Source organism: Elephas maximus, chromosome 1 (genome assembly GCF_024166365.1).
Source record: "Elephas maximus indicus isolate mEleMax1 chromosome 1, mEleMax1 primary haplotype, whole genome shotgun sequence".
NCBI classification, from domain to species: Eukaryota; Metazoa; Chordata; class Mammalia; order Proboscidea; family Elephantidae; genus Elephas; species Elephas maximus.
The window spans coordinates 63096002-63113979 of record NC_064819.1 but is presented as its reverse complement, the minus strand read 5'-3'; the positions used below and the strand labels follow the sequence as shown (position 1 = coordinate 63113979).

The window sequence follows — 17978 nt, the reverse complement described above, 5'->3', positions numbered from 1 at the left end:
TCAACTAACAGGAGGGTAGTAACTCTTAAAAATTGTAAAAGCAAAAGTACAGCCTTGAATAATGTAAGCTGATCATTTTCATTCGCTTTCTCCCCCACCCCCAACCCCTTAACCCAGCTACATTTAGGAAATGGTGTCATTTTTCACTGTGGGAGTGAACAGGTCACTAAAGAGGATGTGATTAGTTCTTGTCACCTGTTCAGTCTCCTTTCCCATTTCCTTTTTGTGCAGATTATCAGTCCCAGAAAGTCAGCTCTGTGGAGAGGTCAAGCTGCTTTTCTTAATAGCCACCACAAAAAACTTGAGCCAGTGGGCAAACCAGAACCTTGCCTCTTGAAGAATCTGCTGCCACCTCCTGGTGAGAGGGAGCTACTTATTTTTGCCCTTTTTTGGTGGGGCGGGTGGGGGTTATGCTTCAGAGGTTTTGTCTTCTGGTTTGGAGCTAAGGGAATCTATCCATTTTATCCTCATTGATACAGTCGTGTCTTATAAGTCAGTTGCTGTATTTAGCTTTTTTTTTTTTTTTTTTTTAAAGAGGGAAACCAGTAGCTTAGATCAGGGGTCAGCCAACTTTTTTTTTTGAGAAGGGCCAGATAGTAAATATTTTAGGCTCTGCGACCATATAGCCTGTCGCACAGTTGTTGTTTTGTTTTTATAACCCTTTTAAAAATGTAAAACCACTCAACCCAAGGTCTGTATGAAAACCGGTTGAGGGCTAAATTTGGCCCATAGACCATGGTCTCCTGAGCCCGTTTATATAATGTAGTTAATTTGTTTTGGTAGCTTCTATATGATAGATTTGTCCAAAATAAGTCTTGCCCGTTACCTGATGCTAGAGCGTTCTCTGTTTTGAAGAGATATTTAGAGGTTGAATATTTAACTTATTCCAGAAGTTACTAAGTAGTTTTGATTTTTATTTTGTCTTTTTTTTCCCCCCCGTTATTCTAGATGTTTAATACTGCCAGTTGAGATAGAAACGGAAATAGTAGATAAGGAAAATATTGTACTATAAAGGAGTCAGACCACCTGGGTTTGAATCCCTGTTCTGCTTTTATTGAACAAGCTATTTAAATCCTATCTACTTAATTTACTCATCCGTAAAGTGGAAATTGTGAAGGTTAAATGAGATAATATCAGTAAAGCTCTTATAACAGGGCCTGGCATATATAGTGAGAGCTCATTTAAAATTGTGATTAAATAGAACTATTTGATTTAAATGCCTTTAAATTGTTTCTGGAGTTTTGCTGCCTCTTAGTAAAGTTTTTTTTTTTTTTATGGAGGCCCATCTTTGATTTAAGGACTTTGTTTACGGAATAAAGAGGCCAAACTTTGAATTATTACTGTCCCGTTAAGTGCTTGTTTATTAAGGTATTTTCCTCATCAAAATGCCAGTCATTAAGTAGATGGGGGGAAAAAACCCATGTATTGTGTAATGCAAAGTAGGTTTTTTGTTTGTGATGAGAAGCCCTCATATTTTGTCAGTTTACTTAGCAATTTTTCTAATAATTAAATGGCATGAAAATATCCAAGAATTGTTTCCATTTCCTGGAAAGTCCCTTGGTGAGGTAGTTATGTACTAGTTGGAAGTAAAATGAAGACTTTGGTCCAGTGTCACTAATGTAAGTCATATTCATCAGGAACAGAATATATTACAATTGAAAATATTGTAATGACTTTGTATTTTCAAAAAAATTTTTATTTGTAGATACTTAGCTTTTGGTCATGGTTATTTATTTATTTATGTATATATACACGTACAGAAGCCCTGGTGGCATAGTGGTTAAGTGCTACGGCTGCTAACCAAGAGGTTGGCGGTTCAGATCCGCCAGGCGCTCCCTGGAAACTATGGGGCAGTTCTGCTCTGTCTTAAACGGTCGCTATGAGTCAGAATCAACTCTACGGCAGTGAGTTTGATTTTTTTGGTGGTTATATATACATACATACATATATATATATATATGTATTTTTTCTTCCTTGTCCACATGTAGTAATTTTTTTTTTTAAATCTACTGTGTTGGAAATCCAGGTTTACGGCCTTGCCACCAGATACATACTTTGTTATAATCATTCTCATTTACTGTGTTTACTGTCAGAAATAGGACGGCATTTCAGTTTGCTTGTCTTATTTGCTTATCTTTTTCGTAGTGTGATTTAAGAGGTAAAATCTAGCCAACATTTTCAAACATTGTTAAAAATGTAATATATTTTATAGGTAATTTGTAGTTGGTTAAACTGCTTTGAGCTTTTTTGGAGTCTTGTATGGGTAGTTTGAAAAATGTTTCAGGGACTCCTTATCTGTGTTTGATCACTATTATCTGTTAACACTACTGCTATAGAATGGGTAACTGGAAATGAAGACTAAGGTCGTGTTTCTTTACTGCATTTGTGGCAGAAAGGTTGAAATTTGTGACCGATTGTAGGCTTTTAATTGTTTAACTGGGAAAATTTTTATGTTCATGTTCTTGGCTTGTTCTCTTGAAGTTGTGAAAGGAAGTGAAAAGTGTAGATGTTAAGTGCTTAGAAGGGCTTGGACTGGGTGGATAGGGAAAGCTTGACTGCTGAATGACTTGTAGCTTGTAAAAGATAACATAATAGCTTAGATTTAGAGGTTAAATTCAGGTTATTGAAACTAGATTCAGTATAAATGCTTTAGAATTTGAATCCTTCATTACCTTTTTTCTCTCGTGTAAATAACCAAAGGCTAAAGTTAATAGAAATGCATTGTTAAAATAAGTAATGTTAGACTGGACGTATTAAAAACCATAAATAATTGAAAGGTTAGAGTGACATCTAGTTTTTTACTATTTAGTGTTTCTAATGTTTTTATAATTGGGTATTCTTTAAGTTTTAGCTATAGTCGCGGCTTCTTTGCCCTTGCATTTCTTCACTTGGGGTTGAAGGGAGCAAGGGAGAAAACTGATTAGGGAAACTATATGAAGTAAGACTTTGAAAAAAGTTTGGAAAGGAGAGCCTAGTGACATGAGAGATGAGTGGGTAAGGAGAATGTGCACAGAACCCTGGGAGAAAACTAAGGTACCAGGTCAGTGACAGGCCTCAGTGAAATAAAGGCAATCAAAAGAGCAGATAGAAATCAAAAGAGCAGTGTATTCTGGGAGAATAGGGCCCCAGGACCTTAAAACTGAAGCTGGACTGTGTTTGATATTTATGGTTAGATGTTTAGTGAAATTATTTGAGGAAGGAGATTTTATAACCTGAATTTAATGCAGGATAATGTAAAGAAAACGGAATTGAACAGAACTGAACTAAGTCAAAAAATTGCTGATAGAAATAGAGAATTTTGTATATGAAGAAGGAAAGGAAGTTGGCCATATTGGAAAGATGTCTGGTTATTCCGAGATTACAAATTGGTAAAATGTTTATAGGAAAAGAATGTATTTTTAATTACAAATAAGTCTGAGTTAGTATTGTAGAAGAACCGCTTTCCCCTCACCCACCACAGCCTTATTTCATTAATTCTTGAACTCAGATTAAATGTAATTTTTAAAGCTAGTGTATTCACAGAGCCTTAAACACTGAATGTACTTGATATGTGTGTAGTATTGAATAGAATTTACTTCTGGCCCCCCAATTGTGTATTTAACCATTCTAAATATCAGCATTTTTGACATATGATTTAATTTACTCTTAGTTCTTGGAGAGAGAGATCTCAGTTGATTAAACCAGTTCAAGTTTAAATCTTCTCCCTTAATCCTTGAATTTAACTTCATTACTTATGATTTATCTAGTGTAGACTTTGCTTTAGGGCTACAGGGAATAGTTTTAAGATTTTAATGCCATTTATTTTGTTGATTTTTCTAAGCCTCATTAGTTTTGCTTTTGTTGGCTACATTTCTGCTTCTCTTCATTTAGTTTGTTTTGTGTTATTTATAATTCGAGAGGATGGCTTAACTTCTTGCTCTTGGATAGCTTTACAAGTTGTTATTTTGGGGAAGGGTATTAGTGAGACAACAAAAATGTATTTGCTTAAGGTCAAACTATTATACCAAGTAAATATATTACTAAATTTTGAATTCTAGCAATCAGTACCCCTTTTGGAAACTGTTGTCACAGAATAATTATATATGGGAATAAGATGTTGGTTGAGGAGTACAACTGTTGATAAATTAAACACACGCACAGCTAATTCTGTGCGTTGTGCAGACCAAGTCCCTGCCTTAACAGAGGTGATGCCTTAGTGGACAAGTTGGGATTACCATCCTATTTGACACATTACCATGCTGTGGGAAATACAGGGTACTCTTGGTGCATGTTAATGAGTGGCTGTCCCAGACTTGGAGGATCAGAGGTTTTCTGTAGGAGAACTTACATCAAGTTATAATGGTGGCAGTTATGCTTACCTCTGAAGCCTCTAAAGAATAGGGAGGAAGTTCATCTGGTAAGCAGGACTTGGGGTATTCATTCCCTAGTAGACTTTGGGAATGTCCCTCAGGCACACGCATTTGTGCTCTTCTACTACCTAAAGGTTAGCAGCACCACAGACAAAAGGCCTGGCAACCTGCTTCTGGAAAGACTACATACAGCCAAGAACACCCTGTGGAACACGGTTCTACTCTGTAGCACGTGGAATTGACTTGATGGCAATGGGCTTGGTATTTTTTGTTTGTTTAGTAGACCTTGACCCAAAGTATCTCTGTTTCCCCCTCCTGTGTTTTTATCATGAAGCATTCTTTCCTGAGGTTCTTGCAGGAAGCTGGTTTACCCTATTCCTGTAAAGACCTGACGGACTCTTCTCTCAAGAACTCCTAAAAAGACAGGTGGGTTATGTTTGGGCTTTGGTAATACGGTTAAAGGAAACTTTTCTTCCATAAGAACACCATTTTTCTTCTATTCTAGCTTCCTTCACACTTTTTCAGTTTCCCTTTGATGGCTGTAGTTTATCTTTGGTCTTTCAACACTCTTTTTAAAAATTGGTGGACAGGGAGGTACTTTCCAGATCAGTTTGATGGTTAGTCAGGGTCCCTTAACTCTTGACATTCTGTATCTAGTTCTGTGCATAATCAGGAGATTTCTTTTCCCTAGCAGTTTTTTAAAATTCTAATTAACGTCTGGTGGTTGGTTATTTACTATGAATGAATACATATTCTGTGTAATTCATTAACACTGGAAATAAAATAAACTCAAAGGTAGACTTTGATGTTTATTTTTGGTTTGATTTTCACAGTTGTTATTATAAAGTAGATATTTATAAAAACTGATATAATGGTGGAAACCCTGGTGGCGTAGTGGTTAAGTGCTACAGCTGCTAACCAAGGGGTTAGCAGTTCGAGTCCACCAGGTGCTCCTTGGAAACTCCATGGGGCAGTTCTACTCTGTCCTGTAGGGTCGCTATGAGTCGGAATCAACTCGACAGCAGTGGGTTGGTATGGTATGATGTAATTAATAGACAGTTTTTTTTTTTTTTTTTAGGTAAAATTTTGTTATGTTATAGTTACCCATATAAAATAAAAAATTTTACTAAGGCATTAGTTGGAATAGGAGTCTCTGGGTGGCACAAAGGTTGACACGCTTGCCTGCTAACGGAAAGGTTGAAGGTTTGAGTCCACCCAGAGGTGCCTCCTAGGGAAGAAAGACCTGGTGATATGCTTCCAAAAAATCAGCCATTGAAAACCCTATGGGGCACAGTTCTATTCTGACACACATGGGGCTGCTGTGAGTCCACAGAAACTGGTTTTAATTGGGATAAGGTGTCAATAAGTTTTAGATTGTTTTAGTACAGTGGTTCTCAAACGTTAATTTGCTTAAAAATCACCTTGAGAGCTTGTTAAAACAAATGATTTGCATTCATAGAAACTTTATAGGTGACACCAGTGCTGCTGGTCTGAGGACTACACTTTGAGAACCACTATTTTAGTCCTGTTACAGTAGCTAGATATGTAAGTGGTAAAACAAAAGATTACATGTATATATATACACACACATATATGATCAAAGGAGAATTTCAGGACATTTGAATAGTTGTTTAAGGTTTGTTAGGTTGTTTTGTTTTTATTAATAAGGTTATCAGAAGCTTGGACAACACATGCCAAGGATACTCCTGTATTTGGGGTTTGTACTTTCTATTGCCTCAGTCCGTCATACTTCTCTACTAGGAATTTGCATGACTCATTCTCACTTTCTTTAGGTCTTTGCTTACATAAAATACCTCTCCCATCATGGTTCTCTATTCTGTTTTTGTCTGCAGTACTTAATCACCATATTATGTGTTTATATGTTACATGTTATATTTACTTGTTTGCTTTTTGTTTGACTCTCTGACTAGAATAAAAGCTCCAAGAGGATAGGAACTGATGTGTTGCCAGTGCTCAGTGCCTAAAATGTAGTATGTGATCAGTAAATATTTATGGATGAATTGAATGAAGAATAGCAGTGCTACCCATGAGGTAGCATAGATTCTGAAATATTCACAAGGATAAAGCCCTTTTTCTGGTCCATTCATGGCTCTTTTTACAGAAATAAAGGTTGATTGTAACTTTTGAGTAATATGGGTGCTTCTTCAAGCGTCACACATTTCTTTCATTGTTGATAAAGAAGATGAACGTAACAGACCATAGGCTAACTTTTAATTTATTTATCCAGTCATCTATTGATGGGCACCTTGGTTGCTTCCATCTTTTTGCTGTTGTAAACAGTGCTGTAGTGAACGTGGGTATGCATATATCTGCTCATGTGAAGGCTCTTATTTCTCTAGGATATATTCCAAGGAGTGGAATTGCTGGATTGTATGGTAGTTCTATTTCTAGCTTTTTAAGGAAGTACCAAATTGATTTCCACAGTGGCTATGCCATTTTACATTCCTACCAGCAGTGTATAAGTGTTCCAATCTCTCCACAACCTCTCCAACATTTATTATTTTGTGTTTTTTGGATTAATGCCAGCCTTGTTGGGGTGAGATGGTATCTCATTGTAGTTTTGATTTGCATTTCTGTAATGGCTAATGATCGTGAACATTTCCTTATGTATCTGTCAGCTGCCTGAGTGTCTTTTTTGGTGAAGAGCCTGTTCATATCCTTTGCCCATTTTTTAATTGGGTTATTTGCCCTTTTTTGTTGAGTTTTTGCAGTATTGTGTAGATTTTAGAGCTCAGATGCTAATTGGAATTGTCATAGCCAAAAACTTTCTCCCAGTCTATAGGTAACCTTTTCACTCTTTCGGTGAAGTCTTTGGAATGCTTTATATACTATTTATGCCATGTATTAGGGCTCCTAGTGTTGTCCCTATTTTTTCTTCTATGACCTTTATCGTTCTAGATCTTATATTTAAGTCTTTGATCCATTATGAGTTTGCTTTTGTGCATGGTGTGAGGTATGGGTCTTGTTTCATTTTTTTGCAGATGGATATCCAGTCATGCCAGCACCATTTGTTAAAAAGAGACTGTCTTTTCCCCATTTAACTGATTTGGGCCCTTTATCAAATATCAGCTGCTCATATGTGGATGGATTTATGTCTGGATTCTCAGTTTGGTTCCACTGGTCTGTGTATCTGTTATTGTACCAGTACCAGGCTGTTTTGACTACTGTGGCTGTATAATAGGTTATAAAATCTGGTAGAGTGAGGCCTCCCACTTTGTTCTTCATTTTCAGTAATGCTTTACTTTTCTGGGGCCCCTTTCCCCTTCCATATGAAGTTGGTGATTTGTTTCTCCATCTCATTAAAAAATTTTGTTGGAATTTGGATCAGAATTACGTTGTATCTGTAGATGGCTTTTGGTAGAACAGACATTTTTACAATGTTAAGTCTTCCTATCCATGAGCAAGGTATGTTTTTCCACTTAATGTAGGTCTCTTTTGGTTTCTTGCAGTAGTGTCTTGTAATTTTCTTTGTATAGGTCTTTTACATTGTTACGCTAACTTTAAAACTTTCATGTTAATTAGAAAGAAGTTTGAAAACTAGCATTGCTGTTATCAGTTAGGATCCCAGCAGGAAGTAGTTCGCAACATCTTAAATAGGGATATCAAGAAGCTCAGAGACTCGAAATAGCGAGAGTTGCTACTATCCATAGGACTGGAGGGATAAAGGGGAGAAATGATGTAACTGGAGTGGAGGTGGGGCCGTCTGGCTGGAGGTGTTGTTTTAGAGATGGGACACTTAAGCTGGGAGGGAGCACAGGAAGAAAGACCTTTTCCAAGATGCCAGTTTGGTGATGCAGTCCATGGACAGCCTACCAAGAATGGGGTGAAGGAGGGCTAAGTGGATACTAGCACAGCAACAAATCTGTGATTTTATAGACTTCATCATGTAAGAAAACACTAAATTTATAAGAAAAGTGAGTGGATTTAAAGAAAAATAAGACATAATAGCATAGGTAAAAAGCATGGCTAAAGTTTTTGGAACATGGTGTTGTGAACTAAATTGTGTCCCCCCAAAACGTGTGTTGTAAATCCTAACCTCGAGCTCCTTGGAAACTCTATGGGGCAGTTCCACTCTGTCTGATAGGGTCGCTATGAGTCCAAATCTACTGGAGAACGAGGACGGGCGATGGATTTTTTTTTATGCCTGTGGCTGTAATCCCGTTTGGGAATGGGTTTTCTCTCTTATGTTAATGAGATAAGATTAGTGTAGGGTGTATCTTGAGTCATTCTCTTTTGAGATATAAAAGAGATTAAACCAGAGAGCAGAGATGGGGAAAGGTTGGTGAAGATTGCTCAGGAGCAGAACTTCAAAGAGGCAAGAAACTCAGAGAAACAAGAACTTCCTCCATAGCTGATAGAGAAAGCCTTCTCTTAGAGTCAGCACCCTGAATTCAGACTTCTAGCCTCCTGAACTGTGAGATAATAAATTTGTTTGTTAAAGGCATCCACTTGTGGTATTTCTGTTATAGCAGCACTAGATAACTAAGATGCATGAGAAATATAGAAAATAATTCTGTCAGCAGCATTATACTCAGCATAGTCCAATATGGTTACTGTCTTAGTTTCCTAGGACTGTGGTAAGCCACAAAATAGGTAGTTTAAAACCACAGAAATACATTCTCTCACAGTTCTGGAGGCTGTGTCCAAATTCAAGGTGTTGGCTGGGCCCTGCTCTCAGAAAGCTCCAGAGGAAGATCCTTCCTTGTCTCTTCTAGCTTCTGGTGGCTGTAGGTGTTCCTTGGTGTTCTTGGCTTTTAGATGTGTCTTCACAAATTTTTTTTTTTTTTTCACATAGAGTCTGTCTTCCCCCCACTGTGACCCTGTCTCTTTCCTCTTTTATAAGACATCACTCAGAAGGGATTAGGACCTATCCTACTCCAGTGTGACTTCCTTTACTAAACTGATAATATCTTCAAAGAAAATCGTATTTCCAAACAGGATCACATTCACAAGCATAAGAGTTAGGACTTTAGCATCTTTTAGGGGGACACAATTCAATCATAACAGTTACTGTAGGATTTGTTTTTCTGATTCATTTTAGAATTTTTTTTTTGTATTAATTTTTTTCTGGATAGTGTTCTGCATGCATATGTTTTCCAGACAACTGAAGCTTAAGCCTTTTAAGTATGCACAGTTTTATACACCTGATTCAGATGGACTTTTTCCTAAAGTGTATTAAATTTCCTAATCTGTTTAACTAGAGCAGTGGTCTCAAACTCTAGTAATACATCAGAATCACTTGGGAGGGTATAGGGTTTATAATTAACTTTACCCAAAGAATTTGGTCTTTATCTTTGGTTCCTGAGAGAGAACCTCTAAAGCCTTTAAGTTTCCCCCAGTAATTTGTCTTTGTTATCTAAGAAGGCTCCAGACCTGACAATTTATGCTTAGGAGGTGACACACCACTTGGTATCAGCCCAACCTTAGGGGACAGGGAAGGGCCAGAAGTTGAGTTCAGCCACACGGGGCAGTGGTTCAATCAATCTGCCTACAAAGGAGGCCTCAATAATGGATTTGGACATGGAGGCTCCATGGGCTTCGTGGTTGGTGATAGACATTTATGCAAATGGGAGGGCGGTTGTTGTTAGTTGCCTTAGATTCGATTCTGACTTATGATGACCACACATGTGCAGAGTAGAACTGCCCCATAGGGTTTTCAAGGCTGTGATCTTTCAGAAGCAGATTGCCAGCCCTGTCTTCTGAGATGCTTCTGGGTGGTTTCAAACAGCTAACCTTTCAGCTAGTAGTTTAGTGCTTAACTGTGCAACACGGGCACTCCCATGGGAGGGTAGTGCATCTGTTTTGGGGACATGGAAGCTCTGCATTGGGAACCCTCCCAGACCTCGCCATTCACCTCTTTTGTATCCTTTTTGCTGTAATAAAACTATAATTGTAAGTGTAGAGCTTTCCTGAGTTTTGTGAGTCCCTCTGGTGAATTATCGAACCTGAGGGAGCAGTGGGAGACCACCAGGATATGGCTGGCTTCCTGAGGGGGTAGGGGGAAAGCCTGAATTTGTAGCCAGGAGGTCAAAAGTGAGGGTGTCATGAGTACCTCCAAGCTTGTGACTGGCATCTGGCGTCTTGGGCAAACTTAGCCCTTTTAAGTCTAAAAGGCACACTGGAGAACTATGCCCTTTTAATTTGTGAGCTCTGACCTAGCTCTGGTGGAAAGAAGTACTACCAGTGAGCAGTTGGTGTCAGAAGAGAATTGGAACATATCAATTGAATTGGATTGATTTGATGGATCTGATCCAAAGGGCTTATCAAAAAAGCTGCCTAGACTGTACTTGCTGAGTTTCCATTATTAGTACAGCCTGCGAAGGAAGATGTTATAAATGGTACAGATACTACACTGGTATAGGGAACTGCTAGAGTATACTGAGCTTAATTTAACTTTTTCGTCATGACTTAGGATCATTTAACCTACAAAGATATATTTGGCTACTGAAGTGTAGGGATGTTTGTGCTTTCATAATGGTTCCAGGCTTTTGAGCTTTTTTTTAATGTTCAGGTCAGTTTTATAATCTATCTCCTTTTACTGTCTAACTTTTATTGCTCTCATTCATTGTGCCACTAGTAAGTCTTGTGTCTCACTCCGATTGTCTTGTCTAAGCTAGTGTGGGTTGAGATTAGGTAAACTGACTAAATTTTAGTTTAGAAAAGAGAAGGCCTTTCAGGAAACTCCATGAACTTTGTGATAGCCATTTGAGTGTTCAATTGTATTTCCTGGTTTTTGTTTTTTTTTTTGCAAGATATCTAACTGCCATATAAGTGACCTTTGGTTAAGTATGGTATACAGGTGGCCTTCGGGTAACTGTGGTGTTAATTTTAAGTTGTGTTTTACTTGCCTCCTTTGATGAGTATCTTTTCTTCTACTTAATAACACTGAAGCCTCGTATCTGATATCTATGCATGGGCCTGTAGTAGAAATAAACATCACAGGGCTCTGTGGTGCTAAACACCTTAAAGGAAGTTTACAAAAGATTATTCTGCACTAAATTCTTGCTGCATTGTTTTAGCTAGCTTATTATCTCATTAAGTATGTGTTTTACTTTTTTCAAAGTTTTACAGTTTTTAAATTAAACCGTATTATACATTTGAGAAGGGACAAACAACTAGTATTGTATTTTTTTTTTTAAGTCTTGAATGCAGGTGTGTAATTTTTTCCACAGAGTAACTAATAGTGTGTAGCATTAGCATAGAAAAGGGGAACAGTGAATTTTGTGTTTTTCAATAGTGAGTATTGGGTTATTACTTCATGGGTTTACTGGAAAGCTTACATTGCAGATGTGCTGAAATTTTCTGTTTGGAGAATACATGGAAAAGTAACTAGATACTTTCTGAGTTGTTACTTATCCCTTTTCAAATAATAAGGAAAATACTATTTCTCAAGTGCCTCTTATCAGAGCTGTCTTTCATCTTTTCTGCTGACAGGATTTTTCAGGGCCTCTTTGCCTTGGGTTTACTTTCAGTGCAGCTTCGTGTGGGCTGCCCTAACTTTAACTTGTGTGTGTCCCTGTTAAGTCATTTTTTCCCTTCCATGACTGTTTCTCTAAAATCTTGCCAGTGCTACTTTATGAAGAAAATTGTTGCATAAAATTGATAACCTCACCCTCAATTTGTTTCTAGTAGGTTTTTTCCTGGTTAGTAATACCATTTTTCAGTATATGCTTCTCTTTTGCTTTATAAATTGTGAAGTACTGTCAGATTATTTCATTTGATCTTCATTATATTTCCTATCAGGGAAAAATAGGGGGGTTTATCAAAGTGCAGGGAAGAACTCAATTTGACCCTAGATCGTACCAGTCCTAAAGCCCATGCTTGTACTCTCTCCTGGGTATACCATAGTAGTTGTGTTTGTTACCTGGGCAAGTTACTTAACTTTATTGTTTTTATCCAGACCAACTTCATGTTATTATCATGGTTAACTTGAATCATATGTTTAAATTGTTTAGAACAGTACCTGGCACATAGCAAACTATAATAACTGTTAATAATTCTAATAGTTGATTATATCACATTTCTTTTTTCCTATAAAAGTTGCCATGATAAAAGTAATTCCTCAGATTTTCACCATCAAAAAAAGATCTTAGATTATTTTTGAGGTTATTTTGTTGGATCAGTTGTCTCTTTTTTTTTTTTTAATTTCTATTTGTCTAAATTTTTTTTCTTTTGTCTTCGAATGTAACATAAAATAACTGCTTGGGAAGACTTGAAGCTGTTTGTTTTTAGTATACCGGAATTAAAATAGATACCTTTTCTCTGAGATTGAAACATTTTAGTATGTACTTTATTTCTAAATCTAAAAGATTATTGCTTATTTGATGGCCTATTGAGGTTTTGTAAGGATTTGAATAATATGGCATTTGAGGTTATTATTGGCTCATGGGTGTGTGCATATGGAATAAAGAAAAAAGTAGGCATTTCATAGTATTTATAGAATTTGAGCAATACCATTATGTCAGCATTAACTCAAAGAAGTGAATTAACAGAGTATTGTCATCTTTAACTGAACTTTGGTGAGAACAGTTGCATTATTCCTTGGCATAGACTTTTGTAAGTAGAGTTTTTTTTTTAAAATAATGTTTTATTGAGTTTTTGGTAAACGTTTACACAGCAAATTAGGTTCCCATTTGACACAAATTGTTCAGTGACATTAGTTACATTTATCACACAGTGTCGATATTCTTGTTAATTGTGCTCTGGTTGTTCCTTTGCAGTACTTTAGCTTCTCTGTCCCCTTATCTCCTCATCTTTGCTTTTGAATAATTGTTGACCATTTGGTCTCAAACTGATGGCTTTAAGTAGGGCCTCGATCTTATGGGTAGTACCCTTTATTTTGTATACCACTCTGCTGTTTCACTAAAAAGTGATCTCAGGTGATATGCTTGGTTCTAGGTTTAAAGAGTGTCTCAGGGAGTCCTCTATTCTCTACTGTTCTAGTTGGTCTGGCTTTTTTTTTTTTTTTTTAAATAAGAATTTGATTTCTCCAGATTTTTCTGCCATTCTATCTAAGACCAAGTATCGTGACCCTCGTCAGAACATTCAGTGGTGGTAACCAGGTACCACCTCGTTCTTTTGGTCTCAAGGTAGATGAGGTTGTAGCTTGTGTAGACTTGTTTCTTCTCTGAGCTTTTGGCTACCTTCTTACTGTTTTGCTCCTGACAAATAGAGATCTATAGTTGTGGCTTAGACGGCTGCTCACAAGTTTCTAAGACCCCAGATGCTGCTCACTTTACTAGGATGAAGAGCAAGATTTTTGTGAACACTGATAAGCCAATTGAGTTGTCTCATGAGACTGTGGTTCTAAGCCTTCAAACCCAGAAAATCAACCTTGGAAGGTATTTGATTATGTCTGAGGAGTATCCATATTTGTGTCCTCAATGAATATATGTGCCTGCACTCACTTGTATTTACACGTACCAGAAACCCTGGTGGCACAGTGATTACGAGCTATGGCTGCTAAGCAGAAGGTGGGCAGTTCGAATCTACCGAGCACTCCTTGGAAACCCTATTGGGCGGTTCTGCTCTGTCCTGTAGGGCTGCTATGAGTTGGAGTCGACTCGACAGCAGTGGGTTTGGTTTTTTTGTGGGCTTATAGGTACTTGTATCTTTTCTCGCCTGTGTATACACCTGTACCTACCTGTATACCAATTTGTCTATTAGATTTTTTTGTTTTGTATTTAAGAGATAAATTTCTAAAACTGCCTTATGTGTTTTTCCCTCCCAGCAGGGCATTCTTAGCAGGGTTACAGAATCTGTTAAGAATATTGTGCCTGGATGGCTACAGAGATATTTCAGCAAGAATGAAGGTGTATGCAGCTGCTCAACAGACACAAGTGAAGTGCCACATTGGCCAGAAAATAGAGAAGATGACCATCTCATGTATGCTGATGAGGAGAGCTCCAATGTAAATGATGGGAGGCTGACTCCTGAGCCAACAGTCAGTAATACAGAAGGTGAGTAGAATGCAGGTATTTGCTTATGAATGATAGGCTTTCATGTCCTAATTTTAAATATGTTACATGGCTATGTTAAATCTAATCAGGTAGTACATAAACCATACAGGAGAGAGTGCTGATCAGGTTCAAATTGGAGATTTTTTTTGGTCAGCTTTTTGTTTCTGAAGGAAGGCAATATAATACGGCAGTTAAGTGTACAAGTGCTGGTGTCAGACTTTAGTTTTGAATTTTCATACCACCAGTCAGTAGTCATGTGATTTTGGGCAAGATGATTAATCTATTTTCTGTATCCTCCTAAGTTGTTTTGAAAAGAGTAGGTCTGAAACGCTTTGCGTAGATCCTAGCACTAAGTGAGCACTATATAAATGTTAACTGTTTCAGTGGAACTCTGTGGTCATGCCTCCCATAACACATGAATTTGGATGTAGTGTAACTTGCAGTTGGCTCCTGTCCTCTGCAGCAAGCACTATTGGGTTATTTCATTGATCTTGCAATTAAGTGAACCTTCATTTTAAAGCATTGAACGTTTTCAGAACTACTTATAATATTTTGGTGGAATTTGCATTATTAAATAAATTTGATATAACCCATAGATAATGGTATATTTGGGAATATTACTCTATCATTTCATTATATATATGTGTGTCTGTGTGTGTACACATCTATACATAGAGGACATGGACTTCAGTCTTATGCATACTGGTGCCCTTCTTTGGGCCTGGTTTGGGAGATGAGGGAGCCCTGTAAGTACTAAAAACTGGCATTGCTGCTAGCAGCATAACTTTGTATAGAATTATATTCGATTCCTTGTTCCTCTATAATTTCTGTATATACTTGATTTAACTGATGTCTACCAATAGCTAGAAAATTGCCTTATCACTATTATCCTGGAGGAGAAGCTGATGTAGTAGAAAGCATTTTTTATGATATAATACACTACAAAGTTAGAACACTTCATACCCTAAAAAAATTTCAGTCTGTATATAGAGAGAGGGAGTCCCGGCTACAGAGAAATTGAACTATTTATAATGTTTAAATGCCAGTATAGCTAGCAGACTTCTGCTCTTCAGCGAGGAGTTCTCTTAACTTGAACATATGTGATAAATTCTTATATGTAAAAGCAATTTAGATATTCTATTAGATTTTTTAAATGGAATTTTTCATGAATAGTGATTCTTAAAAGGATTTTTCATTGCCATTCTTGGTACATGTTGCTTTTTGCATAAAAGCACTTCAAAACTAAATAGTCCAGAATTGTTTTGTATTGCTTAAAAGCTATTCATATTTTTTGAAGACAAACTTTCAGAAAAGTAGCACATAGGAGAAAGTTACGAGTAGCAAATATAATCCAGCAGCACATTAAAGTTTAACTTTGTGACGTTATAGTCGCTGGGGGGTGGGGCAGGGTGTTACTTTAGTAATGCAGGGAATCACACAGCATAAGGGAATTAACAATTTACCAGATTAGCAGATGAGGTGATCTTACAATTTTTCTCTTTTTAGTAGATTCTGAATAGGCATTGCCTAAAACTTAAATCCATTCCTCTTTATTTCTGTTTGAACTTTTTTTTTTCTTTCTTAATAAACTACTGCTTTCTTAACATAACACTCTTTCAAACCAAAGGCTGGAATCATGTTTCATGGTGAAACATTAGACATATTCCCACTAAGGTCAGGAATAAGATTGAAGCCCATAAATACCACCTCTAGAAATTAAAAATGTAATTAGTTAAGAGGATATATATGTATATATGTGTATAAACACACACACACACACATATAGGTCTGGGAACAAGGGGCAAAATGGTCCTTGCTTGTAGATAATATCTGGCAAACTCAGGAAAATCACTTGATTTTTAAAAACTTAAGAATAAGAGAACTTTATCACAAAATTAATATTAAATCTAACAACTCTTATTTAAGCAGTATCCAGTTAGAAAAACTTAAGGAAGAAAGAATCCCATTTATAATATTGAACAATGAAAACATACAGAAATATATTTAATAAGTGTGTGTGGCACTCTTTAAGAAGAAATTCTTTTTAAGTTCTGAAGTATATATAGGAGATATGAACAAAAGGAAAGGGTAGGTAGGAAAACAATGCTGGGAACAATATCAGTTGTTCATTTTAAATCTTTTAACTTCAGGGTGATCTCAGTCAAAGTAATCTTAGCAGGTCTTTTAAGAACTTTGAATATATTTAAAAATACTTATCTTAAGTCTTTGTCTATTAAATACAACATCTTGGACATCTTGGGTTCAATTTCTTTTATTTATATATATATATGTAATTTATTATTATGTTGTTGAGTATACACAGCAGAACATACATCAGTTCAGTTTTTACATGTACAATTCATTGACATTGATTACATTCTTTTGAATTGTGCAAACGTTCTCACCCTCCTTTTCTGAATTGTTCCTTTCCATTAACATAAACTCAACTGCCCCTCAAGTTTCCTATCTAATCTTTTGAGTTGCTCTTGTCAGTTTGATCCCATATAGGTAGATCTTAAAAGAGCACAATGCTCAAGGCAGACAGTCTTTACTAGTTAAGCTAAACTATTATTTGGTTTTAAGACTTCAGGAGATATTTTTGATTTAAGGTTTAAAAGTTATCTCAGGGCAACTGTTTCAAGGATTCATCTGGCTCCAGAAAGTCTGAATTCTGTGAGAATTTGAAATTCTGCTCTGCGTTTTTCCCCTTTTGATCAGGATTCTTCTGTAGAATCACTGATCAAAATGTTCAGTGGTGGTAGCCAGGCACCATCCAGTTCTTCTGGGTCTCATGGTAAAGGAGAAGGCAGTTGTTCATGGAGGTAATTATCCACATATTACATATCCTTCTCTTATCCTGACTGTCCTTCCTCTGTTGCTCCGGGTAAATAGAAACCAGTTGTTGTGCCTTGGATGACTGTTTGCAAGCTTTTAAGACCCTAGGCACTACACAGAGAACTAAAAAAAAAAAAAAAACACAGAGAACTAGGAGATAGAAAAGAAGTACTAAACATGTTATTCGGCCAATTAACTGGGATGTCCTATGAAGCCATGACCCTAAACCTCTAAATCAAGGAACCAAATTCTGTGAGGTATTTGGTTATACATAAGCAGCCTCAGCAGCTACTTTTTTTTTTTTTTTGGTCATTGTTGTAAATATATTTATCACACAGCTTTTGCCAGTTCAACTTTTTATAGGTATACAAGTTATTGACAGCAATTACTTTTAACTAGCTATGCGACTATATCCTTAATATGATTTTTCCATCACCGTAAACTACATCTCAGTACTCCATAAGCAATAACTTGAGTTCAGTTTCTATTGACTATTTTTTTTCACACTGTAGGTCACATTTTTCTTTTTCTTTCTATATGTAGTGATGTTTTCCTAAATATTGGCATTTTGAATAAGACATATAGAGACTCTAGATCCTGTTTTCTTCCTCTGAAGACTGTTGATTCTTGTTTTAACAGGCAATTCAATTATTGAATGGTCGTTTTGACTTTTGTAGACTTAGTCTTAGGCTTTGTTGGAGTAGATTTGTGAGAAGTCCAAGATGTTCATAAACCCTTCTAATGTGGTAGGACTTAGCCTCCAAATTGTCTTTTGAGAATGGGTCAAGAGTAGATCTTGTTCTAGGCCATGGTC

The 17978-nt window shown here is 36.7% G+C and overlaps 1 protein-coding gene across 4 annotated transcripts in view; it reads left to right on the top strand.

Moving 5' to 3' along the window:
* Positions 1-17978, top strand: part of NUP153 (nucleoporin 153) — a 75342-nt gene that overhangs the window by 3104 nt on the left and 54260 nt on the right. The window contains exons 2-3 of one of the 4 annotated variants that reach the window (XM_049884604.1): positions 232-358; positions 14104-14329. In XM_049884604.1, coding sequence (XP_049740561.1) covers positions 14254-14329 — 76 coding nt within the window. In that variant the 5' untranslated portion in view covers positions 232-358; positions 14104-14253. Of the gene's footprint in view, positions 1-231; positions 359-14100; positions 14330-17978 lie in introns of all 4 variants that reach the window. The other 3 variants (XM_049884595.1, XM_049884587.1, XM_049884578.1) reach the window with 3 other exon arrangements.